General features: G+C 41.3%; 1 protein-coding gene across 1 annotated transcript in view; it reads right to left on the bottom strand.

The window, feature by feature from the left end:
- lamb2 (laminin, beta 2 (laminin S)) overlaps positions 1-21,648 on the bottom strand; it is an 88,068-nt gene extending 66,420 nt beyond the window's left edge. Inside the window, exons 1-2 of the mRNA XM_047369530.1 lie at positions 21,568-21,648; positions 21,187-21,248 (exon numbers count right to left, since the gene is read on the bottom strand). Of these exons, the coding sequence (XP_047225486.1) occupies positions 21,187-21,217 (31 nt within the window). The 5' untranslated portion in view covers positions 21,218-21,248; positions 21,568-21,648. The remainder of the gene's footprint in view (positions 1-21,186; positions 21,249-21,567) is intronic.
- Between the last annotated feature and the right edge of the window lie 4,074 nt (positions 21,649-25,722).

Below are 25,722 nucleotides of genomic sequence, written 5' to 3'. Positions count from 1 at the left end.
TTTATTAAACAATTTGTTCAAATGCACACTGTTAGAGGTTTCAACATTTTAAAAAGGGACCTACATCCTCCTGCCAACACTGTGGAAAGTGTATATGGCACTTGCCACAGGGATTACACACACAAACCGCTTTTTACAGTAAGTGATGCTGACCACACCAATCATGCTAATCTAATAAATGCTAAAGACAAGCTAACATATAAATCTTGTGATCCTTTTGTATTTGTTTGAATAAGCAGTAAAGCCCTAGAAGTAGCGGAATAAATATTTACCACACACTTCCATGTTTGTTCCACAGAAGAAGAAGTTGTACTTCTTCTTCTGCAGTTGTTTAAGGTAAATGTAAAAACTCTGTGCATGTCACAGTGCTTCTATTCTCAAAAAGGCTTGGTATAGAAAAACACATCATGATCGAATTATTTGATTTTGCAGCAATCTATGTATTCAGATTTATTTTAATTTGATCAGGAATTTTGAGCATGTTTACATAGCTAGAGTAATAAATCATTTGAAAAACGTTTTAGCCTTTAATGTGATATATATATATCTAGCACAATTTAACTGAAAAACAAAAAAAGATCTATTAGGGGGGGAAACTATGTAACAAATGCAATAATATGGTTGTGCACACTTGTGTTATGCTGTACCCACTTACCCTTTATTGAAGCACTTTTTGATTGAGTTTCAACATTTAATCTTCTTTGGTTGGAGCCTATCCGCATCCCAAAATGTGATCAGTCTATTGTGCACAATACTCTGAATCTATCAGATTGTGTGGACATGTCTTGACTACTGAAATCTTAAGATGATCCACAGATTACAGGTCCTTCTCAAAATATTAGCATATTGTGATAAAGTTCATTATTTTCCATAATGTCATGATGAAAATTTAACATTCATATATTTTAGATTTATTGCACACTAACTGAAATATTTTAGGTCTTTTATTGTCTTAATACGGATGATTTTGGCATACAGCTCATGAAAACCCAAAATTCCTATCTCACAAAATTAGCATATTTCATCCGACCAATAAAAGAAAAGTGTTTTTAATACAAAAAACGTCAACCTTCAAATAATCATGTACAGTTATGCACTCAATACTTGGTCGGGAATCCTTTTGCAGAAATGACTGCTTCAATGCGGCGTGGCATGGAGGCAATCAGCCTGTGGCACTGCTGAGGTCTTATGGAGGCCCGGGATGCTTCGATAGCGGCCTTTAGCTCATCCAGAGTGTTGGGTCTTGAGTCTCTCAATGTTCTCTTCACAATATCCCACAGATTCTCTATGGGGTTCAGGTCAGGAGAGTTGGCAGGCCAATTGAGCACAGTGATACCATGGTCAGTAAACCATTTACCAGTGGTTTTGGCACTGTGAGCAGGTGCCAGGTCGTGCTGAAAAATTAAATCTTCATCTCCATAAAGCTTTTCAGCAGATGGAAGCATGAAGTGCTCCAAAATCTCCTGATAGCTAGCTGCATTGACCCTGCCCTTGATAAAACACAGTGGACCAACACCAGCAGCTGACACGGCACCCCAGACCATCACTGACTGTGGGTACTTGACACTGGACTTCTGGCATTTTGGCATTTCCTTCTCCCCAGTCTTCCTCCAGACTCTGGCACCTTGATTTCCAAATGACATGCAGAATTGGCTTTCATCCAAAAAAAGTACTTTGGACCACTGAGCAACAGTCCAGTGCTGCTTCTCTGTAGCCCAGGTCAGGCGTTTCTGCCGCTGTTTCTGGTTCAAAAGTAGCTTGACCTGGGGAATGCGGCACCTGTAGCCCATTTCCTGCACACGCCTGTGCACGGTGGCTCTGGATGTTTCTACTCCAGACTCAGTCCACTGCTTCCGCAGGTCCCCCAAGATCTGGAATTGGCCCTTCTCCACAATCTTCCTCAGGGTCCGGTCACCTCTTCTCGTTGTGCAGCGTTTTCTGCCACACGTTTTCCTTCCCACAGACTTCCCACTGAGGTGCCTTGATACAGCACTCTGGGAACAGCCTATTCGTTCAGAAATGTCTTTCTGTGTCTTACCCTCTTGCTTGAGGGTGTCAATAGTGGCCTTCTGGACAGCAGTCAGGTCGGCAGTCTTACCCATGATTGGGGTTTTGAGTGATGAACCAGGCTGGGAGTTTTAAAGGCCTCAGGAATCTTTTGCAGGTGTTTAGAGTTAACTTGTTGATTCAGATGATTAGGTTCATAGCTCGTTTAGAGACCCTTTTAATGATATGCTAATTTTGTGAGATAGGAATTTTGGGTTTTCATGAGCTGTATGCCAAAATCATGCGTATTAAGACAATAAAAGACCTGAAATATTTCAGTTAGTGTGCAATTAATCTAAAATATATGAATGTTACATTTTCATCATGACATTATGGAAAATAATGAACTTTATCACAATATGCTAATATTTTGAGAAGGACCTGTATCTATCAGGTGTAGTTCTGAAGTCTAGCTCATCCACTGTACTCTTGCAGGGTACACCTTGGACCAGCCACCAGTCCATCAAAGGGCAACACAGAGACACACACAGTACAAACAACCATACAGGCACACAGTCATACCTGTGGGTAATTTTGAGCCAAATTAACCCAACATGCACAATGCATGGACCCCTGGCCCAGGATTTGAACCTAAGACCTTGCTTGCTTTTTATATCAACTGTATGCAATGCTTGGATCAAACACATCGTTACTCTCATCTGGCAGGGGAATCTTGTAATGATTACGATGAGGCTTTTTATTTAGCTTGGCAGCAGTGAAGACTCCAGAGCCTGGGACTTGATGAGTAGCTGTGTATCCCAGCTTTCAAACATAATGAAACTAAAGTCTGCGCTGCACCTTGATGATTCACACATATGGCACAGAGAGCCATATCCTGGAACCAGTTGAGACAGTGCCGCCAGTCTGGATGTAAAAATACCAAGGCTGGTATTTTTGCTATTTGTGGTTACACTCCTAGTAGGGAATCTCCCTCTCATCACCTATTTGAATTGCTAATATTACACCACCAAATTGTAAATGTAGATTGGTGACAGTTATCTCATTGTTCCCGTCTTCTTTCTTGTCTCTGCAGCCAATAATAAAGAGACAAGAAGGAATGTAACCTGACAGCTGAGAGAGGTGAAAGAGGACAATGTGTGTTCATCTGAGTTTGTCTGTTTCACCTCAAAGCTAAATAAAGTACCAGTGTTCAACCATCTTGTAGGTGAATCCTTTTATTTTTTACACCGTATATGTCCAGATATCTGTGATGGATTGGTAACCTGTCCAGTCTGCACCCTCTCATCAAATGACCACTGGAGATGGGCGCCAGACGCCCTGTGACCCTGCAAGGACGAGCGGGTATAGACAATGGAAGAATGGATATATCAACATGAAAGTAGATATCTGGATTTTCTTTTAACTTTAGATGCTGTTTTTTTTAACTGTGGGTGCTGAAAGAGTCACTGCCTAATGTTGACCTTTTCTTGGCTCACTGTCACAAAAAGAAATAGATATTATTATGCTCATGCCGAAGGACAGTGAAATCTGATGCTGACCCAAAGTGTCATCAACATGAGGCACTGCTTTAAGTTTGAGGGGGGAGTAAGTCTCCATTTTTTCAGTCCAGTTCAGACCCCTTCCCTTTCATTGGGTGACCCATCCCTTATATATCACTTTGTCCTTTCACATTATACAGGTTCATTTGCCAAGAAAAGGGCCCTGTGTGCTTACACAGCATTTAATGGAACCCAAGGGGCGTGGCTTACAGTTGTCAGCATTCAACTGTGTGTAAGATGTCTGTGGAATTCCCCAAGAGAAATCCCAAAGGGCTGAGTTTAGGTTGTGATCCTCTTGCAGGGGTTTCAAATCCATTCAGTGCTCTGAAAACAGACAGAGTTGTTGGTCTCTATCCTCAACATTTCATCTGCATCAGATTCTCTGGAGAAAAATATTTCTCAGATCAGAAGAACTCTGGAAAATTATACTGTGTCTCTGCTCCTACTGGGCACCCCAGTGTCCTGCAGCTGTCTTTGCTTTGTATCATATCACCAAGTCACAATTGGGTTTGTGATAACCACCCGGCTTGATTTCAACCCCTCATTATGTGTCAGGACCTTTCAATATGATTGCAGGGAGTAGAGAACATCAGTTGATAACATAATGAAAGGATGATCTGATAGGCGCTCTAGATTCATATTCTGCTTCTGTCTCGTCTCAGCAAATTATTTTCAGTGTGCCGTGGAGGTGCTACTTGAAACTATAGTTAAGGAAATTTGTGTTTGATAATTGTTTTATTATAACATTGCCTCTTGGCAATAAATTGTATACTGTTGGAAAGTCTGTTTATTGTCCCTCAAATGATTTGTACATTTCTACATTTTACAAATAATTTGCACCAATACATTTGTGCAGTGAGCAGCATCGCCATCTTAAATTGTGCCACATTTATAAGGAAAACACATTTAGTTGTTAAGCAGACTTGAGTATGTGGGTTGTGCCCATTAAAAACTCTCAGCCAATGTCAAACATCAGCAATATAAAAGCAAACAGCAATATAAAAGAACAAACCACAACTTACTTTTTATATTGCAAGAGTTCTTAAAAGTTCAATAAGATATTTTTTAATATATGTAGGGCTTGTACAAACAGTTACCCGTCATGTGTATGTCAAGTTCATTTATATAGTCCTTTAAAATTGCCTGAAAGCAAATAAATGAAATGAGGGAAAAAACAAGTTTAAAAGTTCTAAAATATCTATAGTAAAAAAGGTCTAAAATCTACTAAAGTCTGATAGTCCAATTGTCACCAATAACATCAAAATACAGGGTAAAAGGATGAATTGTAAGCAGCACTTATCTATTCTTTGTTTAGTGCTAACTAGGTGTGTAACAGTACACAAAAATCACAGTTCAATACATACTTGGATGGGTGTTATCAGGACTGTACCAGGGCGTTGTAGCATCTCATATGCTGTGCAGCGTTTTGAACTTGTTGAATGCTGGAGGGAACTTTAGCTGATGAGTTGTGCGACAGAACATTGCATAGTGACCTTAGTTTCACACATTACCATTCTGATTGGGTCCCCGTTAAACAACACTGTACAGTTACACCCTAGTGCTTTCATTATTAGGTAAGGTATTCCATAATTTTAGGGCAGTTATTTAAAAAAGACCAGTTACTTTTCTATTTTAATTTTGAGCCTGGATGGTTGACGGCAGTTTCCTGATTGGTGTATGGACTGTTAGGAGATCAGTTATATAAAATATTTTGCTTTGTGAGACAGTGGTCAATCATTCTGGCAAAACATTGTTTCATCATCAAATTGGTCTTAGATTGCTGGGTAAGGTTGCTTTTTGAGGATATTTTGATATCACTCTTTATTCAAGGCATAGTTTTTGGGCAAGCTGTCAGTAAATCCACATCCTTGGACCAAAGGCAACCCACTCATGGTAGGGTTCACCTTTTTTTCTTTAACCCAGTCCAATCCTGGTACCTCCAGCAAAATGTCAGTCTGTCTGAGGTTTTTTTTGGAGAGAAGTGACTTCTTTACTGCCCATCGGTGTCCAATATCTCTGCCTCACTGTTTGTACAGTAACACTCATACTTTCCTGATGCCATTCCTTAGCAAGCTTTACACTGCTAGACAATGCATTGGTTGAATCATTTTAAGGGGATGGCCTTGGTACTTGCCAGACTCACTTTCATCAGGGCAACCTCTCCTCCTTAAGATTCTGGAGAATACCCTAGTGATGGAAAGCAACTGTGACAACAATATTTTCCTTGGAGGTAACCAAAGTTGGCACAACAACAATTATTTTGAGCATTTCTTTCTATTGTAACTTAATAAGAATGACAGGTTTATCAGCTGCAGGGTCCTCATTTCATCTGAGCTAACACAAGATCATTGAGATTGTAGCAGGAGTCCATTTTGTGGCACTACTGTTAGAGTGCAAATCTAATTAACGTTAATTTTGTTTACTTTGATTAACTTCAGAATTATTTGCATTTCCTTAGGAGAATAGATTTAATGCACATTGCGAGCATAAAAACTGAGGCAATAAAAAAAATCCTGATTTTCATCAGTCTCAAACATTTTGGCCACACCTGTAAACCTACTGTTAATGAAGGCAAGCCTATAAAATAACACATACAAACTTTATGAATAGAATTTTCTTGTTCTACTTGATTCGTCTGTAACAATCTAACCGAATAAAGCAAATAAATCATCCAGCTCTGCAGCAGAGGGAATGAGACGTAACATCCAGGTGGCACATTCCTGTGAGGCAAGGCTGGCGGGACAGTTTGCAGTCACGTTTACCAGGAAGAGCATCACAGGAAGCAAAGACTAACAGACTGACAATAAGACAAACACAGACAACCGAACACAAAAACACAAATGACACAAGGTGGGGTAAGATGAAGAATGCTGGGGGAACATGGACATTGCCAGCACTGTGTTTAGATCCAGTAAACTTTCAAGAAATGCAGTGAGCCGACTACCCGACCAGGACACATCTGTAAATGAAAGGGAGCTAAAATATGTTTGGAAATCCCATTCAAACTCCTACTTTAGGACCCTCGCAGAGAAAAGTCAATAACATTTTATTTTTACCTCCTCCCAGCTAATTAGTTTACCTTCTCCCTCTCTTAGTCTCTGGTCTCTTCTTTGCTCTGCACTTAGCTGATGGAGGGTTGGCTCCCACATCCCAAAAGTCAGCTGCTCTCCTCCTTGTTGAACTTTATTAGTCTCAGCCCCTGACTCCCACCTCTCTTTTCTTCTAATAACCACTGAATCTCCCCAGGAAGGCAAGGCTCCCTACTCTGCCCTGGTGTTCACCTTTCTCACTACTGCCACCCTCCCTTCATCAGCCCCTGAACCCGCTATTATAAAAAAGATGATATATCATTTTAGAAAATGATATGAAGTAATGTTGCGCAAGCATCGGTGAAACATGAGTATGGAAGGTCTGCAGAGGAAGGCTTCAACTTTAGTAAAGTAAAAACTAACACAAACTAAAAAAACTGAGAATTCATGAGATGATCCCTGATTGCTGTTAAGCAGAATTAATCAAAACACAGGACTGGCTGACCACCCGTTGGAGCCACTTTAAGTATCCTGCATGACAGCACCAAACTTTATAGTGGTCTTATGTAAAAGTGTAGATGCAGCATTATATCTCACTTATCTGAAACTTTAGAGTTTTAGCTGTTTAAAATTAACAAAAATAGAGGGAGTATGTCTGACTACCTGTTAGCTTCCACCACTCTTATTTTCAATTAAGCTCACAGTGATGCAATATATATTTAGTGATTATTACCAATTAACTTTACAGAACTCTACTTCCACAAAAATCTGAAGTATGCCTTTAACATGCTGGGTGGAACTGGACGTTGATATACATTTCCTCCAGGAGAGTGGACCAAACCTCAGCACCACCAGAACAGGGCTAGAATTAAGCAATTCTCATCTGACTGCATCAGTTTCAAGATCGGGAGTTTGTCTGCCATTGCATGAGTGCAGGACATCACAGTTAAGAAGAGCAAGCTAATCCTCCCCTGATATCTTTCACCTGAAACTATGCAGAATCCATTATTATATAAAGTGTCAATAAGTGTAAACCCCGTTAACTTCTACTGACAGTCAGCCTTCCAGTCGAACAAGCCATATCATTGACTGGAAACCAGACGCTTCCTGTTACACAGATTTTTAGGCTAACAAGGCATGGCACTGAGAAGCAGCTGGTTGCGCTGGAAGACACTTTTGCATTCCTACCCAATGCTGGAAATGTCTGACTCACCTCTCAGTGGATAGAAAATATGAAGTGAAGCACTGACAGCAGCAGGTGGGCAGGGTAAAGCGAACCGAACCATGTTTGGCATTGTTTGAAAAGACAGCACAGGGAACCTGAAGAGTAGTTGGTGCCGCCTTGTAATTACAAATCATTCAAATTCAATGTGAAACAGGCTTTCTAAAAGTCTACTGATGATAGAGGTTGAATGTTAACAAGGCTGGTTGTGGGTATGTAGGGGCCGGGCCACACATGGCCAACAGATGTTTGATGTAGTCTGACAGCCAAACAGCTTGTCCAAAGAAAGCAAGTTACTGCAAACTTGGTTAGAAATGATGGTGCCTTGTGTTTGCCCTGGTGCTCAGCTGCTGTTCTGGGAGTCCTGGAACGCTGAAGGGAGTGCAATCCTGTTTGCTGTAGCTGCTAATCAGAGCCTCTGATAAAGAAGGTCTGCCTGCACTTAAAGGAAACCACAGCCCACACATGACTGACATGGCATGTGCATGTGTACATGTACTGAATGCCAAGTGCCTTTTTTTTAAGACAATCTGCAATGGTTGCGTGCATTTAATTACAAAAACTTGTGAATGTGTGTTTTGCAATGCATTCTGTCTACCTGTGTGTATATAAAACTATTAAGTGTGCGTGATAATTGTTGTGTTGCGTCTAGCTGTTAAATGATAAATCTACCACATTGGCAAAGTGGAAGGCTTTATCCTCTGTGTGGCCAAGGGCAAAGGTCAGCACTCTTGAGTATGATTGAAAGTACACCAGGGAGTACCATGTGTAGTGATTTTTTAACAAAAGGCTTGAACTTGTAATGACCCTGTGTTTCCCCTGAGAGAAGAAAGCAATACATAAAATTGTTTCTTGTTTACCTCCACGTTTCTATGGAGGTCTAGACGAGGCCTACTGCCTGGAGGAATACCAAGAACAAACAAGAGTTGTCTCGGTTAAACAAGAAAGCTGTTTCATTTATAAGCAAGTTTGTGTTACACTCAAAATATTAACCCAAAAAACAATATATCAAGTCCCAGTCATTTACAGCATGTTGAAAAATGTAGTAGTTTTAAAGTGCAATAAAAAAAACAGTACATTACATCAGTGAGCTACTTTAGCATTGTGATCGCACCTTTCTTCGGTCACCAGCAACGTTCCAGATGCTGTTGTATCTGTTTATCTTGACACCAGCTAAGATTTAGTCCCAACAATAGTTTCTGGAAGATAGCTTTAGGTTTCTCGACATGCATCTGACTCTACACAGCTACAGTCTTCAATAATCTCACTTCTTATTTCTTGACAAGTGGTACCTGTAGTGGTCCCTATGGCAGCTGAAGCCCTGCCTCTGCCGTCAGGTCGCTGTGCAGCAGCAGTAATTAACATTACTGTGTGACATTGTCACAGTAAAGTAATCTGCGTGATTGTATTATATGTTTTTCATGTGTAAAATGATCCACTGGGATAATTATCTGGACCATAGCCCAGTCAGAACGTGAAAAATAAGGCTCAGGGGTTCTGATGTGAGGGTCGTTAGGCAGAAGAAGCAGAGAGGAGAGACGCCGTCTGGACAGGTAATGCTACAGAGTTTACCTGTAGAAGTTACAATTTTGGGCTTTATGAGGAAGTTTTTGTCTAAGCCATGGTAATAATGAGAACAATGACTTTAAAATGCAAAACCGCAAACTTCTGACCAAAGTTAAGTTAGTTTTAGGTTGGATATTAGATATTCATGCTCCGCAGATTCAGTGGGTTCCTCCCGTTTGATCAGATGAAAGCAGTCTGCAATACAGGCAGCAGCTCTTTACCTGCTCCCTCCTCCTGCAAACACTGGTTCACTTGAGGACTACCAATAAATATCCGAACCAAACACACTGTTTCATGGTAGTGTTGTTTTGCGTGTTTTGGTGGAAAGTTTGTGCATCTGAACAGCTGATTTTATGTGTGATCAGCTGGTTTAGGATGTTATTAAATTATTGCTCCTTTTTCTTTACTTTCAGCCTTCAGGCATGTTTTATGATTTTTTAAATAGTAAAATTTTATTTCAGTTTGACACACTCCTGACATTGTGGTCCTTAATATTATTGTAGTCGCTTTTGAGTTTTATTATCTTTCTCTGCTCTACCTCAGTGGAAACCTTCTCATTTCTCCTGGTCCCATGCCCAACCAGTAAACAGCAGTCTGTTCACGTCACAAGTAGTCAGCCCCAGGCATACCTACTCAGGAGCAGGGACCAAAAAAGCAGGTACCGGTACAGAAAAAAAACAGTAATGGGAATGCTCGTAAAATGAGCCGAGTTGAGTCGAGCAGGGCCAAATTGAACCAGTGGAAAAGGGGCATTGCTCTCTACAGGTGCTGCGTAGATATCTTTATACTCTGTTTGGGTCAATTTTTTCAATCCATTCAGTTTTCTGTATTCTGTGTTACACTTTTTTAATCCTTACATCACAGTATTTGCTGCAGAAACAGCTGAACAAGGTCATAGCCTTCTGGCTACCGATTTTGCATATCTGCCATTTTTTGTTTCTCACTGCAATTCTGTAGTCCAAGCTCAAGTATGCCGAAGCTGCAAGTGGATAAGTCTTAATGCTCTGTTGTTAGTTGTATTTACCCACACAATTCATTACATTGTCCCCCAGCATCAGAACTTCTCTGAAGTGCCTAGTTAATTTTTTTTTTTTTTTAGGAAATTCTTATTTCCCACACTTCAAGGACGAGTGCCTTCCGCAACCTCCGCCAGTTTTCAAAAAGGATTCCTGAAAGACTTCCGCTGATTAAGGTGTCAGTTCCTTCTGTCAATGGAAACGACGGACACAGCAAAGCGGTAAGCTGCAAATAACGCTAAAATGACAAACTTTATTTCAGACATAAATTTATTGTGTTGATATGACCTCCTGGCCATTGTTTTGATAGCAGTAGCATTGTGCCTTCTGCTTATGTTAGTGCTGTGTGCTGCATTTAGCTCCTTCAGGACAGAACCGTACTGAGTGTTTTGAATAGTATTATTACAATAGAAAATTTCGGAAGAAATTTAGACGGGGCCTGCCTCTTGGTGCGTGCTTCTCGGACCGGAGCTTGCTATTTTTATTGAAATTCATTGTCTATGCTATTTTATATGCTATTATTAGCTTAAAATATTACTAGTAACTCTGGCAGACTGAGGCTTTTATTTTGAAATTTTCAATAAGCCTTATTTTAAAAGGCCAACAGTAGGTGAGCTACAACATTAGTGTGAAGCCCAGTCCTTCAATGATCTATTGTTTAAAATGCTAAGGCTTTTATTTTGTAGAGCATGTTTTGTCTTATTTTGAAAGTCCAGCATGGTTGTCCCTTCAGGTATGGGTTAGTTCCATTAGTTATATAGATCCTGCTTGCTATTTAAAAATCATTATGAATGCTATTATAAGCTTAAAAAAATCATTAGTAAGTATGGAAGGTTGAAGCTTTTATTTTGAAAGTTTCAGAAGGCCTTATTTCAAAGGTCCCCCATAGTCCTATTTCCAACACTGGGTGAACTCCAACAGTAATGTGAAGCCCAGTCCTGTAATGATGTATTGTTTAAAATGTAAAGGCTTTTATTTTGTAGAGCCTATTTTGTCTTACTTTGAAAGTCCAGCATGGTTGTAATTTCAGGTCTGGGTTAGTTCCATGAGATAAATAGAACCCGCTTGCTATTTAAAAATCATTTTCTATGCTCTTTTCAGCTCACAAAATCCATAGTAACTATGGGGGGGTTGAGGCTTTTATTTTGAAAGTTTCAGTAACCCTTATTTCAAAAGGACCAGCATAGTCCCATTTCCAACACTGGGTGAACTCCAACAGTAATGTAATGCCCAATCCTGCAATGATCTATAGTTTAAAATGTAAAGGCTTTTATTTTGTCGAGCATGTTTTGTCTTATTTTGAAAATCTAGCATTGTTGTCCTTTCAGCTCTGGGTTACTTCCATTAGTTATACACAACCTGCTTGTTATTTTAAAATCATTGTCTATGCTATTATCAGCTTTTAAATATCATGAGTAACAATAGAAGGTTGATGGAAGAAATTGCCCTTTAGGGTTAATCACTGTTGTCTGGGTTTTGGAACAGCAGTACATGCACAAAATGGCCACCATGTAGTTGCCTCCTATGAAGATGGTCAAAGGGTTAGGGGTCGGGTCAGGTTTAGGCCATAGAAATGATTGAAAATCAATGAAAGTCAATGCAAAGTCCTCAGAAAGATAGTAATCCATGCATGTGTGTGTGGGTGTGTGTCCCAGTGTGAGACACAGAGAGGCAGAAAGAAAGACAGAATCACATCCAGACATACAGGTCCTTCTCAAAATATTAGCATATTGTGATAAAGTTCATTATTTTCCATAATGTCATGATGAAAATTTAACATTCATATATTTTAGATTCATTGCACACTAACTGAAATATTTCAGGTCTTTTATTGTCTTAATACGGATGATTTTGGCATACAGCTCATGAAAACCCAAAATTCCTATCTCACAAAATTAACATATCATTAAAAGGGTCTCTAAACGAGCTATGAACCTAATCATCTGAATCAACGAGTTAACTCTAAACACCTGCAAAAGATTCCTGAGGCCTTTAAAACTCCCAGCCTGGTTCATCACTCAAAACCCCAATCATGGGTAAGACTGCCGACCTGACTGCTGTCCAGAAGGCCACTATTGACACCCTCAAGCAAGAGGGTAAGACACAGAAAGAAATTTCAGAACGAATAGGCTGTTCCCAGAGTGCTGTATCAAGGCACCTCAGTGGGAAGTCTGTGGGAAGGAAAAAGTGTGGCAGAAAACGCTGCACAACGAGAAGAGGTGACCGGACCCTGAGGAAGATTGTGGAGAAGGGCCGATTCCAGACCTTGGGGGACCTGCGGAAGCAGTGGACTGAGTCTGAAGTAGAAACATCCAGAGCCACCGTGCACAGGCGTGTGCAGGAAATGGGCTACAGGTGCCGCATTCCCCAGGTCAAGCCACTTTTGAACCAGAAACAGCAGCAGAAGCGCCTGACCTGGGCTACAGAGAAGCAGCACTGGACTGTTGCTCAGTGGTCCAAAGTACTTTTTTCGGATGAAAGCAAATTCTGCATGTCATTCGGAAATCAAGGTGCCAGAGTCTGGAGGAAGACTGGGGAGAAGGAAATGCCAAAATGCCAGAAGTCCAGTGTCAAGTACCCACAGTCAGTGATGGTCTGGGGTGCCGTGTCAGCTGCTGGTGTTGGTCCACTGTGTTTTATCAAGGGCAGGGTCAATGCAGCTAGCTATCAGGAGATTTTGGAACACTTCATGCTTCCATCTGCTGAAAAGCTTTATGGAGATGAAGATTTCATTTTTCAGCACGACCTGGCACCTGCTCACAGTGCCAAAACCACTGGTAAATGGTTTACTGACCATGGTATCACTGTGCTCAATTGGCCTGCCAACTCTCCTGACCTGAACCCCATAGAGAATCTGTGGGATATTGTGAAGAGAACGTTGAGAGACTCAAGACCCAACACTCTGGATGAGCTAAAGGCCGCTATCGAAGCATCCTGGGCCTCCATAAGACCTCAGCAGTGCCACAGGCTGATTGCCTCCATGCCACGCCGCATTGAAGCAGTCATTTCTGCCAAAGGATTCCTGACCAAGTATTGAGTGCATAACTGTACATGATTATTTGAAGGTTGACGTTTTTTGTATTAAAAACACTTTTCTTTTATTGGTCGGATGAAATATGCTAATTTTGTGAGATAGGGATTTGGGGTTTTTATGAGCTGTATGCCAAAATCATCCGTATTAAGACAATAAAAGACCTGAAATATTTCAGTTAGTGTGCAATGAATCTAAAATATATGAATGTTAAATTTTCATCATGATATTATGGAAAATAATGAACTTTATCACAATATGCTAATATTTTGAGAAGGACCTGTATATAGTAGGAGATACACAGAGCTATAAATAGAACAGTGAGGAATGAATCAGCCAATCAGCAAAGAGCATCAGTGTAACGTAACACCTGCTGTTTCTCACTCACGCAGCACCTCACTCTGTGTCTGCCCCTGGCCTGGCTTTATAACATGGAGGCGCATGCTCCCGAATGACTGGCCATAACTCAGACACCGTAGGGGCGATCGATGTCATTCTTGGACCGTTTTTATCAGAACGGACAGGGGAACATTAATATTCATCCTTTATTTTTGAAAATATAATAATAAAGACACAACACTGGGTGAAAAGAGGGAGAAAATGGAGAAAAAGACAAAAATGCCTGAACATGCTCCCAAAAAAAGTCTAATATCTCGGAAACCGTACATGGTATTTGAAATGTTTTTAAACTGTGGGCGACAGCTATCCCTCGTCCCCAATCATGGAGATTTTCATAGCTCTATGTCATTCACAATATAAAATAGGATGATGGAAAGAAATGCTGTCACTCATGGATTACTGGTCAAACTCATTGAAAATACATGGGAGGCCTACAGAATTCCTTTGAGTCTTGGCGATCGAGGGGGTTTTGACAGAAATCTATGAGACCTAGAACAAATTTGAAGTTATTGTGTGAAAGCAGAGGCCCGGCCCTGCAATCTGACCAAAAATTGTGACTGTAGAGCGAAATTTGTGGCCGTGAGTGCCAGTTGAAACTCATTTTTCCTGGAAAAATCCCCTCTTTCTACACTCTAGTAACTGCCATCTCCACTGTTAAGAGTGTGATTTTCTCGCAAACTTTGTGTCGCTTGGAGTCTAATTTTAGCGAAACTGTAGCAGTTATCAACAAACCGTTTTCACTTCTGAAAAGCCGGCAGATTTTTCTATAAACTGAAAGTCAAACTGTGTTTCTAGGTGAAAGTATGGCGATACAGTAGAGCCTCAAAAACTGTGAATTTTGAGGATTCCTTCGCCCCTGACTCCATTCATTCCTATGGGGATTTTGGGGGGGTGGTTTTTCGTAAATTACGTCGCCGTGGTAACTCGAAACGCCAATAAAAGTAATGTATATGTTGTGGGGGTGCACGCTGCGGTTCGGGCCGTATTAAAGTGGATAGGTTTTGACCAGGTGAATAACAATAGGTGCCTGCCGTGCATTGCTTCGCAATGCACTGCTCTCCTATGCATTGCTATGGCAGGCCCCAATAAACAGTTTTGCATTGTTTTTGCCGTTTTTGGCTTGTTTCTGCACCGCTATATAATTGTATCTCCATTATCACACCTAACAAATTACAGAACGGGGTGGAGTGGATTGTGACCTGGAAGGAGGGCAGGGTGTTCCTCAGTAACATTTAAAGAGATGGCACAAAAACAAGTTGCTCTCAGACGCACCTCAGAACAGAGGTGAAAGAGGAGCCTATGGAGCTACAATAACAAGGTATTCAGACCAAAGCATTGCAGTTCCCTTTATATAGACCACAACTGAAGGATTTGAATGTTAAAAGGAAGGATTTAAAAGCATGATTTGTTCCCTTTAAAATAAAATTGCAACACACATTGTGGTTGCACTGCTAACTGGGGTTAAGATTAACATTATTACAGACAACAAAAGGGAGCTGAGATTAGTCAAGGACTCAGATACTGATTTAAAATTGCTTTGATCAGGAACCCATGGAAATCATTTGGATTAGATCAGGATGTCCCTAGTAAAAAACGTACTACTGAATGAGATTATCACAGTTGCATGATGATAATTATGGCAAATGGCCAGCACTTGTATAGCGCTTTATCAAGTCTGAGGACCCCAAAGCGCTTTACACTACAATCAGTCATCCACTCATTCATACACACAATCACACACTGACAGTAGTAGGCTACAATGTAGCCAAAGCTGCCTTGGGGCAGACTGACATAAGTGAAGCTGCCACCGGGCAATGATCGAGCAATGATTGGGTATAAGTGACTTTGGGGTTATTGTTTCAGATGCCCGAGCCCCCTCAACTGGCTCCTCTCGACATGAAGAAGCAGCGGATCTACTCTGAGTCCCTCCCGGATCACTAAGGGAGAGCCCAGACACCCTGCGGAGGAAACTCATTTCGGCCACTTGTATCCGTGATCCCGTTCTTTTGGTCATGACCCAAAGCTCATGACCATGGATGAGGGTAGGAATGTAGACCGACCAGTAAATTGAGAGCTTCGCGTTTTGACTCTGCTCTCTCATCACCACGACAGACCGGTACACCGCCCGCATCACTGCTGACGCAGCACCAATCCGTCTATCAATCTCCCGCTCCATTTTTTCCTCATTCGTGAACAAGACCCCAAGATACTTTAACTCCTTGAGGCTCAATAGAAATCAATACCATGTACATACTTGAAAACTTAGAAGCTTTAAATTGCTATGAAATAATATTTAATCTATGTTAATGAAAACTGTGTGTTCATTTCAAAAGGTACTTTTAGTCTGACAAATGAGCAGCATTGGAAGGCATATTCCAGTTTACTGAATATGACTGTAATGCAGTTTCGCATGGAAAAAAGGAAAGTTTCTTTTAAAATTTGGCAGAGTAAATTGCAGTGCAACAGCTTTATGGAAGAACCACAGACATAAAATCCCAGTCAGTACAGGAACAGGTATGGGGATCTGAGTTTTAACAGGGACTGCGGCACCAATCAGTTGGAAATGTATCACTCTGGACTCCATTCTAACGCTTAGATTGGATCTGAACATCTTTAACCAATATTTTAATAATAAGTTTAATAATAAGTCTATAAACCCAATTCAGGATAAGGGGGAATGAATGAACACAGGCGAGAAATTAAATATCAATAGTGATTCTCTGAAAAACCAAAAAAATTGTTCTGCAGAATAGCTACAGTTACAACCTCTTGAAAATGGTTTGAAGACTGAACTCCCCACTGACTGACCAAAATTACTCCTGTTGTTACCATCAAAAACAGTAAGCAGTAAGTAAGCATGAGCTATCTATGGTTAGAGCTTCCCTGAACTGTGCTTTTCTACTGACCCGTAACAGTACAACACGGTACATTCCTTCTGATAGCTCTGGTCTAAAGAGTTTCTCTTTAATACAGTCTACCTGTTACTGCACACTGGCAACTTGTCTCCAGTTCACCACTGTGCCAGGCCTTCCATTGTTTTTAATAAGACCAGCTCCATTTCCTCTTTGCCCCCCACCCCCTGTCCCTTCATCCTGGCCCCTCCAGTCCTCCTCCTCTGCCTTTTTATCTCCACCTCCTCTTATAATCCAAAAAAAAGCCCTTGTCAACAGGACGGAGAAACCTAACTCACCATCCTTTCATATATACCAGCTCCCCACCCCCGTCTTTCTTCTTTCTCCAAAGTCTGTCTGTTTTTTCCTCTTTGTCCTGACCTTATCCTACCACTTCTACCCCCACCTCTTCTCTTCTCTCTCTCCCTATTTGTTTCTAGTACTGCCTGCTAGCTACTAGGCTTTACCGAACTATTGTTCTGATAACCGCAAATTTCCGGCTTGCAAAAGCCTCAAGCTCTGTCTGTCTATCCCTCTCTTACCTGGCCACACACACACACACACACACCTGTAAGGAGGCTGTCTGGAGTAAAAAAAAGAACAATTCTAAACACACACAGATGCAGATATGTACCTGAAAAGGAGAGAGAAAACTGAGCAGGCCCTAAAGGAAACCCAAGCATGGCTACAAACATGTAGCTTTTTTTTGACAAAAAAAAGCTACATGTTTTGTTACCATTAATGAAAGTGTGTTTTAGTAGAATGTCTAACCATCCAATAGAGTAAAACAGAAAGAGAAAGTGAAAAAGAAAACAAAAGGAAAAGTGGAACACAAATGAATGATTTGTCATTGTCAGACTCAGACTCTTCACCCTCTCAGTGTTTCTCCTCTTTCATCAAGCACACATACATACAAACTGACATATCTATTCATTTGTGCACATCCAATTAACCCAGTCTGTAACCCGGGCGTTTTTAGGCTGACCCTTGACCCCACAGCTCGTCCTCCGAAGCATTTCCTATCACTGACCTGACAGAACAGGACACTTTCAATGTTCAGCTCAAGAACACACCAGCATCTGGTAAGATTTTCCTTTCTCTTCTATCTTTTATTTCCTCAGATGTTTTCAGTTTATGGACCTTTTTTTTTTTTTTATCCTTCCACAAACACCTCTGTACTGAATACCTCAGACTATTATTTGTAAAACTGATCTTTCAACATTTATCAAATGCATTTATCTAGTGCACCGGATGAATTTTGAATTGGCTTCAACATGCAGCCTTTATTAAAATGTAGGCTATAATACGTAAAGCATTATGGTGTAACTGTGTTGCCTTGCAGTGAGAAGGTTCTGGGCTCAAATATTGGATGGAGTTTGCATGTTCTCCCCTGTTGAGTGGATTCTCTCCAGATTCCTCACAGTCAGAAAACAGGACTGTTAAGTTAATTAATTACTCGAAAATATCCCGCCTCTCGCTTAACGACCGCTGGAGGGAGGCACCAGCCCCCTAACGACACTGCAAAGGCAAGCAGGTATGGATAATGGATGGGTGAATGAAAATCAATGACAAAACATATCATATAAAAATAATAATATATAAAAGAATATCTATATGCGTACAAAATAAAATAATTTTTTAATTATCAGGATTAACAATAAATGAGAGAATATTTTTCACCAGTCAATTAGGGGATAATAGACCACTCCAAGTCTACATGTGAGGTGGTTGTACAGATTTGTTGAGTCACAGCGTGACTCTCTCCCACAAAAAGAAACTCACTCTCTCTTTTTGGTTTGAAAACACTGCTTCTGTCACCACTGGTGCTGGCCATTCCATCATTTCCCCCATTTTGTACTGTTGCAGTTTTGGTTGTTTCATGCAAGTAGAAAATGCCAAAGTAATGGCATGGCGCTGGCAGTGCTCCGTTGTGAACAGAAAGTAACCAATCAATGTAGAACACACTGGATAGATAGTCTCATCACATCTTTGTCTCACCAGCAAGGCGAGAGCTAGAGGGTTTTCAGCATGAGACAGAACCAGGTGATATATCAGGTGAAATATCGAATAGTCATTATCCAGTCCTTAAATTGAAAGTTCGGTCTGATTTCTTTCCGTATTCTGTGAAACTCCATCATGGTGAAATGGGTTCACTGCTGAGCTCTGAATCAGACTCATCCAATAAAGTGGACCAGTTACCTTCCAGTTTTAGACCACAAGTCAAAGAAAATCCTAAACAAATAGTAAAACTGTGTTTTTTCTGATATCATGCAGTCCCATTAAATGAAATAAAATCATGTCTGAAATGACCAAGAACTCATCAAGAGTCAGTGGATAAACCAGATTTAAGTTGAATCCAGTGAATTTACAATGAGTTTCTCCACTTGTAGAAGCTCAGACCAGAATCTTAGTCCATAGTGAACACACTAAGAACTAGAAATTAATCAGAGCGGAAAAAACGAACTCATCTTCAACATCTGAGAATGTCAGCTGACATCAAAAGAGATTACATTATTTTCCGGCTTCCTTTTTACCATTTAGACAAATTCCTTATGCTGAAATGACTGGATGGATGAATGTTCACTAACACTGTCTGACTGACCAAGTAGTTTCTAGTTTAAAATGATCTACAATAACATTGCCTCGGTAGGGGACGTCACCATGGCTACAGTGAAAAAAATTAACCAGTTTAAATTGTAAATGAGACTTTCATATCATTTATAGATGAAGTACCAAACATGTGACGCATGTAAAAAAAACTGCAGCTATACAGAATGCTGCAGCCCTCACCAAGAGCTGGAAGCAGTGATCAGCCAGGGGACACCCTGGGTGCTAACAGCAGCCACTAATAGACCTAAACTGGAGCAATGATCTCATTGTCTTCTAGCTGCAGGGAACAAGGCTTTAGGATGCATTTTACAGAGTCATAAATCCTCAACTTACTGCTGGTTTTCAACCACACTTCACTCGTAGGAAGTTATTATATCGTGTTACGCAAAAATACACACATTCTGTCTTGTCACAACTACAAACCTCACTGTCATTTACTAGGATTATGGGATAGACTAGCAGAACGTAGTGCACAAATGTGAAGTGGAAGGGAAAGGATACATGGTTTACAACTCTTACAAATAAAACTGTTAAACACCTGTTAGCCATTCCATGACTCCGATACAGCCTAAAAAAAAAAAAACAATCCAGTGCAAACAATTCAAAGAGTCCACCTCTGTGTAATTTATCTTAGTATAAATCAGGTGGTCCTAAAAAAGGTCCTCAAGGTTTGTTAAAGAACATCAATGAACAAACAGCATCATGAAGACCAAGGAACACAGCAGGCAGGTCAGGGAGAAAGTTGCAGAGAAGTTTAAAGCAGAGTTAGATTATAAAACAATATCCCAAGTTTGGAACATCACATAAAACACTCAACCATCCAGCATCTGAGAAATGCAAAGAGTACCAAACAACTGCAAACTAACCTAAATATGGCCCTTTATATAAACCGGCAAGCAGGGTGGGGACACAACCAAGGGGCCCATGGTGACTCTGGAGGAGCTGCAAAGATCCACAGCTTAGATCAACAGAAGGGAGAATCTGTTTCGCAGAGCAAATCTGGACTTTGTGGAATAGTGGCAAGAAGTTAGCAGTTGAATCTTCTCCACACTTTGCAGTTTTTGGTAAAAAGATTTAAAAACAATACATCCCTTCATTTCCCCAATCATAATTGTTTGTGTTTGTCTACTACATAAAATCCCAGTAAGACACACTGATGTCTGTGGTTGTAATTAGATGAAATGTGTAGAAGCTGAAGGGGTATGGATACTTCTGCAGGGCAGTGTATAGTAAGTGTATTGCACTTCACTGTCACCACTGTTTTCTTACTGCCTGTTCCTAAGCTTTACTTTAACACCCTAACTCACATAAAACATTGAACACACGCAGTCTGCAGATCCTGATGATGGTCCCATAGGTGTGGAGTTAGTGCCTCTATTTGCAGATTCAGCTGGCCCATTTTAGGAGGACTATAAACAGGGCGACACCTCCCACAGAGATGCATAGAGACAGAGCGAGACGACCCCAGAGACCCTGAGGGCACCAGAGGCCCTAAAAAAGAAACATCAGCAATCTTATCTGTGTTCAGAGAGACGCAGGGGCCAAAGCACCCACCTGCATGATCAGGGTACAGATCTGTCCTCATCTTTGGGACATCTCTCAGGAAAAACAGGTGAGGACAATGAGAAATTATCAAATGAAGTAAATTGGAAGAAAGGTTAGGTTTAAGCAGCCAGTGTAATTCCACATGGTTTCAGGAGGCTCAGTTCAAACCGTCTGAGAAAGCAGCAACATTTAGGACTACAGGTTTCTCATCACTAATCGGACACATGTACATAAGTCCAAGCCTGACCTGGAGACACTGTTCAATGCATCACTTCTGAGAATTTGTTATGCGGCAGAGCCTGACTTCAAAGCTCAGTGTAAGGTCTACTTACCGCAGAGGAGCATTAACAACGAGGCTTGCATCTCTAAGCGCACATCAACCTGGGCTGGGTGCCTGTGAAGGGCAACAGTTTGGGATCAAGTCAATGAATAACACAACCCGCAGAGCATGAAGACCCGCTTTAAGGGTTTGCATGGCACTCTTGTTTATTCCATGAAGAATATAACTAATGAAGGGCTTCGTTTGCAATTCTAATGAACTCTAAATGTCACAGGGAGACGTTCTGTTTTTAATTTCCTCAGTTCAGACTTTGTAGGGTAAATGTTGCTAAAAACTCGCTTCCGTAAACCGTTCATTTCAAAACAAATACGCGACAGGCTGTGTACAAAATGTTTTGAAATGTCCGCTAATGCCAGGGAGAAAGTGAACTCACCGTGTCTGTCCTGTTTCAGATGTCCGCTTCTCCGTTTCCCCTCCGAGCACTTGTTGCGGAGCTCGGTGGTGAGGGAGAACCTCAGCGGCTGCGCCTCTCTGTTGTTGGAAACCCCGGAGCAGGACCGGCGCGGAGCGGAGCGGGGCGGTCCGGCTAGGAGGAGAGAGGAGGGGGGCTGAACATGACACGACAGAAGGCAGGGCGGCCTCACTGGAACCAGGGTCACGGAGAGGAGAGATGGGATGGGATGGGGGGTAAAATAATACATGTTTTTCACTTTTCTAAAGATAAAAACTGTGTGGCGTGCATTTGTATTTTGTCCCCTATACTCTAATACCTCTAAATAAGAACCAGTGCAAGAAAGGACGTTCAGAAGTCAAACGACACAGGTCGGGGTTAAACTAGTGAAACAGTTTAAAGCAGGGTTACATTGTAAATCAGCATCTAAGGCTTTAAACATCTCATGGAGCACTAATCCATTCATTATTACCTCTGCCAAGGGGGTCATGTTTTTGTAGACATTTGTCTGTCTCTCTGTCTGGATTTGGATGTAATTTTCAGAAAAGGTGCATATTAGGACAGGGAACACATGTTTAGATTTTGGTGTTCATGCTGGGCACCATCTGGATCTAGGATTTTTTTGAAGGATTCTTTATCATTGTCAGACCACAGTGCAACAACTAGGAATTCCCACAATGTTGGTCACCCTGTCAGCAGCTGGCACAAGGGGGCCAGAAGGCATGCAGATTATAGCTCATCAGTATAGAAAAAAGCTGACATGCGTCAATGACCCTGTTGCCTTGGTGCAAGTCTGCGCTCTGAGGGCTTTTCTGGTCTGAAAATGAAATGGGACAACTGTAAATCTAGCAAGATAAGGACAGTCATGTAACCTGGTGGGCTGTGCAAGGAAACATTATTAAGAGAAACAGCCAAAATGGGCCCATCCCAACCACCCGCCGTGGTGGTCGGGATGGGCCGAACAGGAAGTGCTGGGAGGGTGGACAGGATTCGCTCAGCTGGAGGCTCACAGAAGAGTCAGCCCAAAGGTTCAATCCAGGAATCGGTTCAAACTGGTTCACTCCAAGTCTCTGGTCAACTCCGTCGGATCCAGAAGTAATGCACGTGGTAGTGTCAGGACAGGGTAAAATCAGTACAGAAGTGAAGCACATCAAACTTAGCTTTCAACAACGAAATCAGATTTCTAGGATGGCCAGCAGCTGTACCGCAAAGGCAAAACGCTCAGGCAACAAAGTGCAGGCGCAGCCTCTTCATATACAGGTCCTTCTCAAAATATTAGCATATTGTGATAAAGTTCATTATTTTCCATAATGTCATGATGAAAATTTAACATTCATATATTTTAGATTCATTGCACACTAACTGAAATTTTTCAGGTCTTTTATTGTCTTAATACGGATGATTTTGGCATCCAGCTCATGAAAACCCAAAATTCCTATCTCACAAAATTAGCATATCATTAAAAGGGTCTCTAAACGAGCTATGAACCTAATCATCTGAATCAACGAGTTAACTCTAAACACCTGCAAAAGATTCCTGAGGCCTTTAAAACTCCCAGCCTGGTTCATCACTCAAAACCCCAATCATGGGTAAGACTGCCAACCTGACTGCTGTCCAGAAGGCCACTATTGACACCCTCAAGCAAGAGGGTAAGACACAGAAAGAAATGTCTGAACGAATAGGCTGTTCCCAGAGTGCTGTATCAAGGCACCTCAGTGGGAAGTCTGTGGGAAGGAAAAAGTGTGGCAGAAAACGCTGCACAACGAGAAGAGGTGACCGGACCCTGAGGAAGATTGTGGAGAAGGGCCGATTCCAGACCTTGGGGGACCTGCGGAAGCAATGGACTGAGTCTGGAGTAGAAACATCCAGAGCCACCGTGCACAGGCGTGTGCAGGAAATGGGCTACAGGTGCCACATTCCCCAGACTTGGGCTACAGAGAAGCAGCACTGGACTGTTGCTCAGTGGTCCAAAGTACTTTTTTTGGATGAAAGCAAATTCTGCATGTCATTCGGAAATCAAGGTGCCAGAGTCTGGAGGAAGACTGGGGAGAAGGAAATGCCAAAATGCCAGAAGTCCAGTGTCAAGTACCCACAGTCAGTGATGGTCTGGGGTGCCGTGTCAGCTGCTGGTGTTGGTCCACTGTGTTTTATCAAGGGCAGGGTCAATGCAGCTAGCTATCAGGAGATTTTGGAGCACTTCATGCTTCCATCTGCTGAAAAGCTTTATGGAGATGAAGATTTCATTTTTCAGCACGACCTGGCACCTGCTCACAGTGCCAAAACCACTGGTAAAGGGTTTACTGACCATGGTATCACTGTGCTCAATTGGCCTGCCAACTCTCCTGACCTGAACCCCATAGAGAATCTGTGGGATATTGTGAAGAGAACGTTGAGAGACTCAAGACCCAACACTCTGGATGAGCTAAAGGCCGCTATCGAAGCATCCTGGGCCTCCATAAGACCTCAGCAGTGCCACAGGCTGATTTCCTCCATGCCACGCCGCATTGAAGCAGTCATTTCTGCCAAAGGATTCCCGACCAAGTATTGAGTGCATAACTGTACATGATTATTTGAAGGTTGACGTTTTTTGTATTAAAAACACTTTTCTTTTATTGGTCGGATGAAATATGCTAATTTTGTGAGATAGGAATTTTGGGTTTTCATGAGCTGTATGCCAAAATCATCCGTATTAAGACAATAAGAGACCTGAAATATTTCAGTTAGTGTGCAATGAATCTAAAATATATTAATATTAAATTTTCATCATTACATTATAGAAAATAATGAACTTTATCACAATATGCTAATTTTTTGAGAAGGACCTGTACTGCCCAGCTGATGAGCCTGATGAGCTGCACCTGTCCAGCTCCAGCACCTCCCAAAAACCACACCTGGTGGTAAAATTGGTTAGCTGCAGGAAGATCACACCACTGATTCTGACATGGAGAAAACATGAGACAGTGGAGAACCTTCCCAGGAGTGGCTGGCCTACCAATATTAGTCCAACAGTGCATCAACAAGTCATCCAGAAGGTCCAAAAAACCCAGAACATCATCTAAAGTACTGCAAGCTTCAATTGCATTTTATGGACTGATGAGATGAAAGGGGAACTTTTTGAAAGGCATGTTTCCTGCTACATCTGTTGTAAAACTAACTTAGAATTTAAGAAAAAACACCATACCATTAGTCAAACATGGTGGTGACAGTGTGATGGATAATTTGCTATAAATGATGGAACCATGAATTCTGATCTCTAGCAGAAAATTCTGATGGAGATCAGTTAATGACCTTAACCTAAAGCTCATTTAGGGGCAATGATCCAAGGTACGCCAGTAAGTCCACCTCTAAGTGGTTAAAAGAAAGAAGTTTTAGAGCGACCGTGTCAAAGTCTGGTCTTAAATATGATTATGTTTCTTTAGCATCACCTAAAATTCATTTCCACCAATGTGACTGAGTTGGAAAGACTAGCTATCACAAATGCTTGATGGCACTTGTTGCCACTCAGGGTAGTAAAATCTGTTAATAGGAGCACTTACTTTATTATATAGTGTCTGGTTAGTGTGAATGCTTTTTTCATTAATAAAGGAGGGCATCATTTCAAGACTGCCTTTTGTATTTTCTATCTGTGTTTGATATTGAAATTTGTTTGATGTTCTAAAACATAGGTGTGAGAAAAAAGCAAAACCAGAAAAAATCTGTAAAGGAGGAAATACTTTTTCACAGCCCTGTCCAATGGTTAATACTAAACACTAGGAAAAAATTCACATACTGTTTAAGGTTCAGGTAACCCATCTAATAGGAGAAAATGAATAATTTTAGCTGTGATTTTTTTGAATAAAATCCCATCACATGTTTTCCAACAAGCCCCTGAATGTCTGTGTCCTGGATCAGGAATGCGTGCTCCCTGCTGGATGGATTAAATTCCCTTTGATTGCCCTCAATGAACAAACCATGAGCGAGCTTAGATCTCAGATTCTATGTTTGCCTGCTCACACGCTGAACACCAGCCTGGCCTTACAGGTGGACAACATCATTTGTCTCATAGAAAGAGCAAGTGTCCTTTGTGTGAGACTAAACTTTTAAAAAACCACAAAATAAAGACAGGCGAAGATTTTGAATGCAGGATTTGCATTCATG

The sequence above is a fragment of the Girardinichthys multiradiatus genome, chromosome 1, assembly GCF_021462225.1.
Source record: "Girardinichthys multiradiatus isolate DD_20200921_A chromosome 1, DD_fGirMul_XY1, whole genome shotgun sequence".
NCBI lineage: Eukaryota > Metazoa > Chordata > Actinopteri > Cyprinodontiformes > Goodeidae > Girardinichthys > Girardinichthys multiradiatus.
This window is presented reverse-complemented; position numbering and strand designations above follow the sequence as displayed.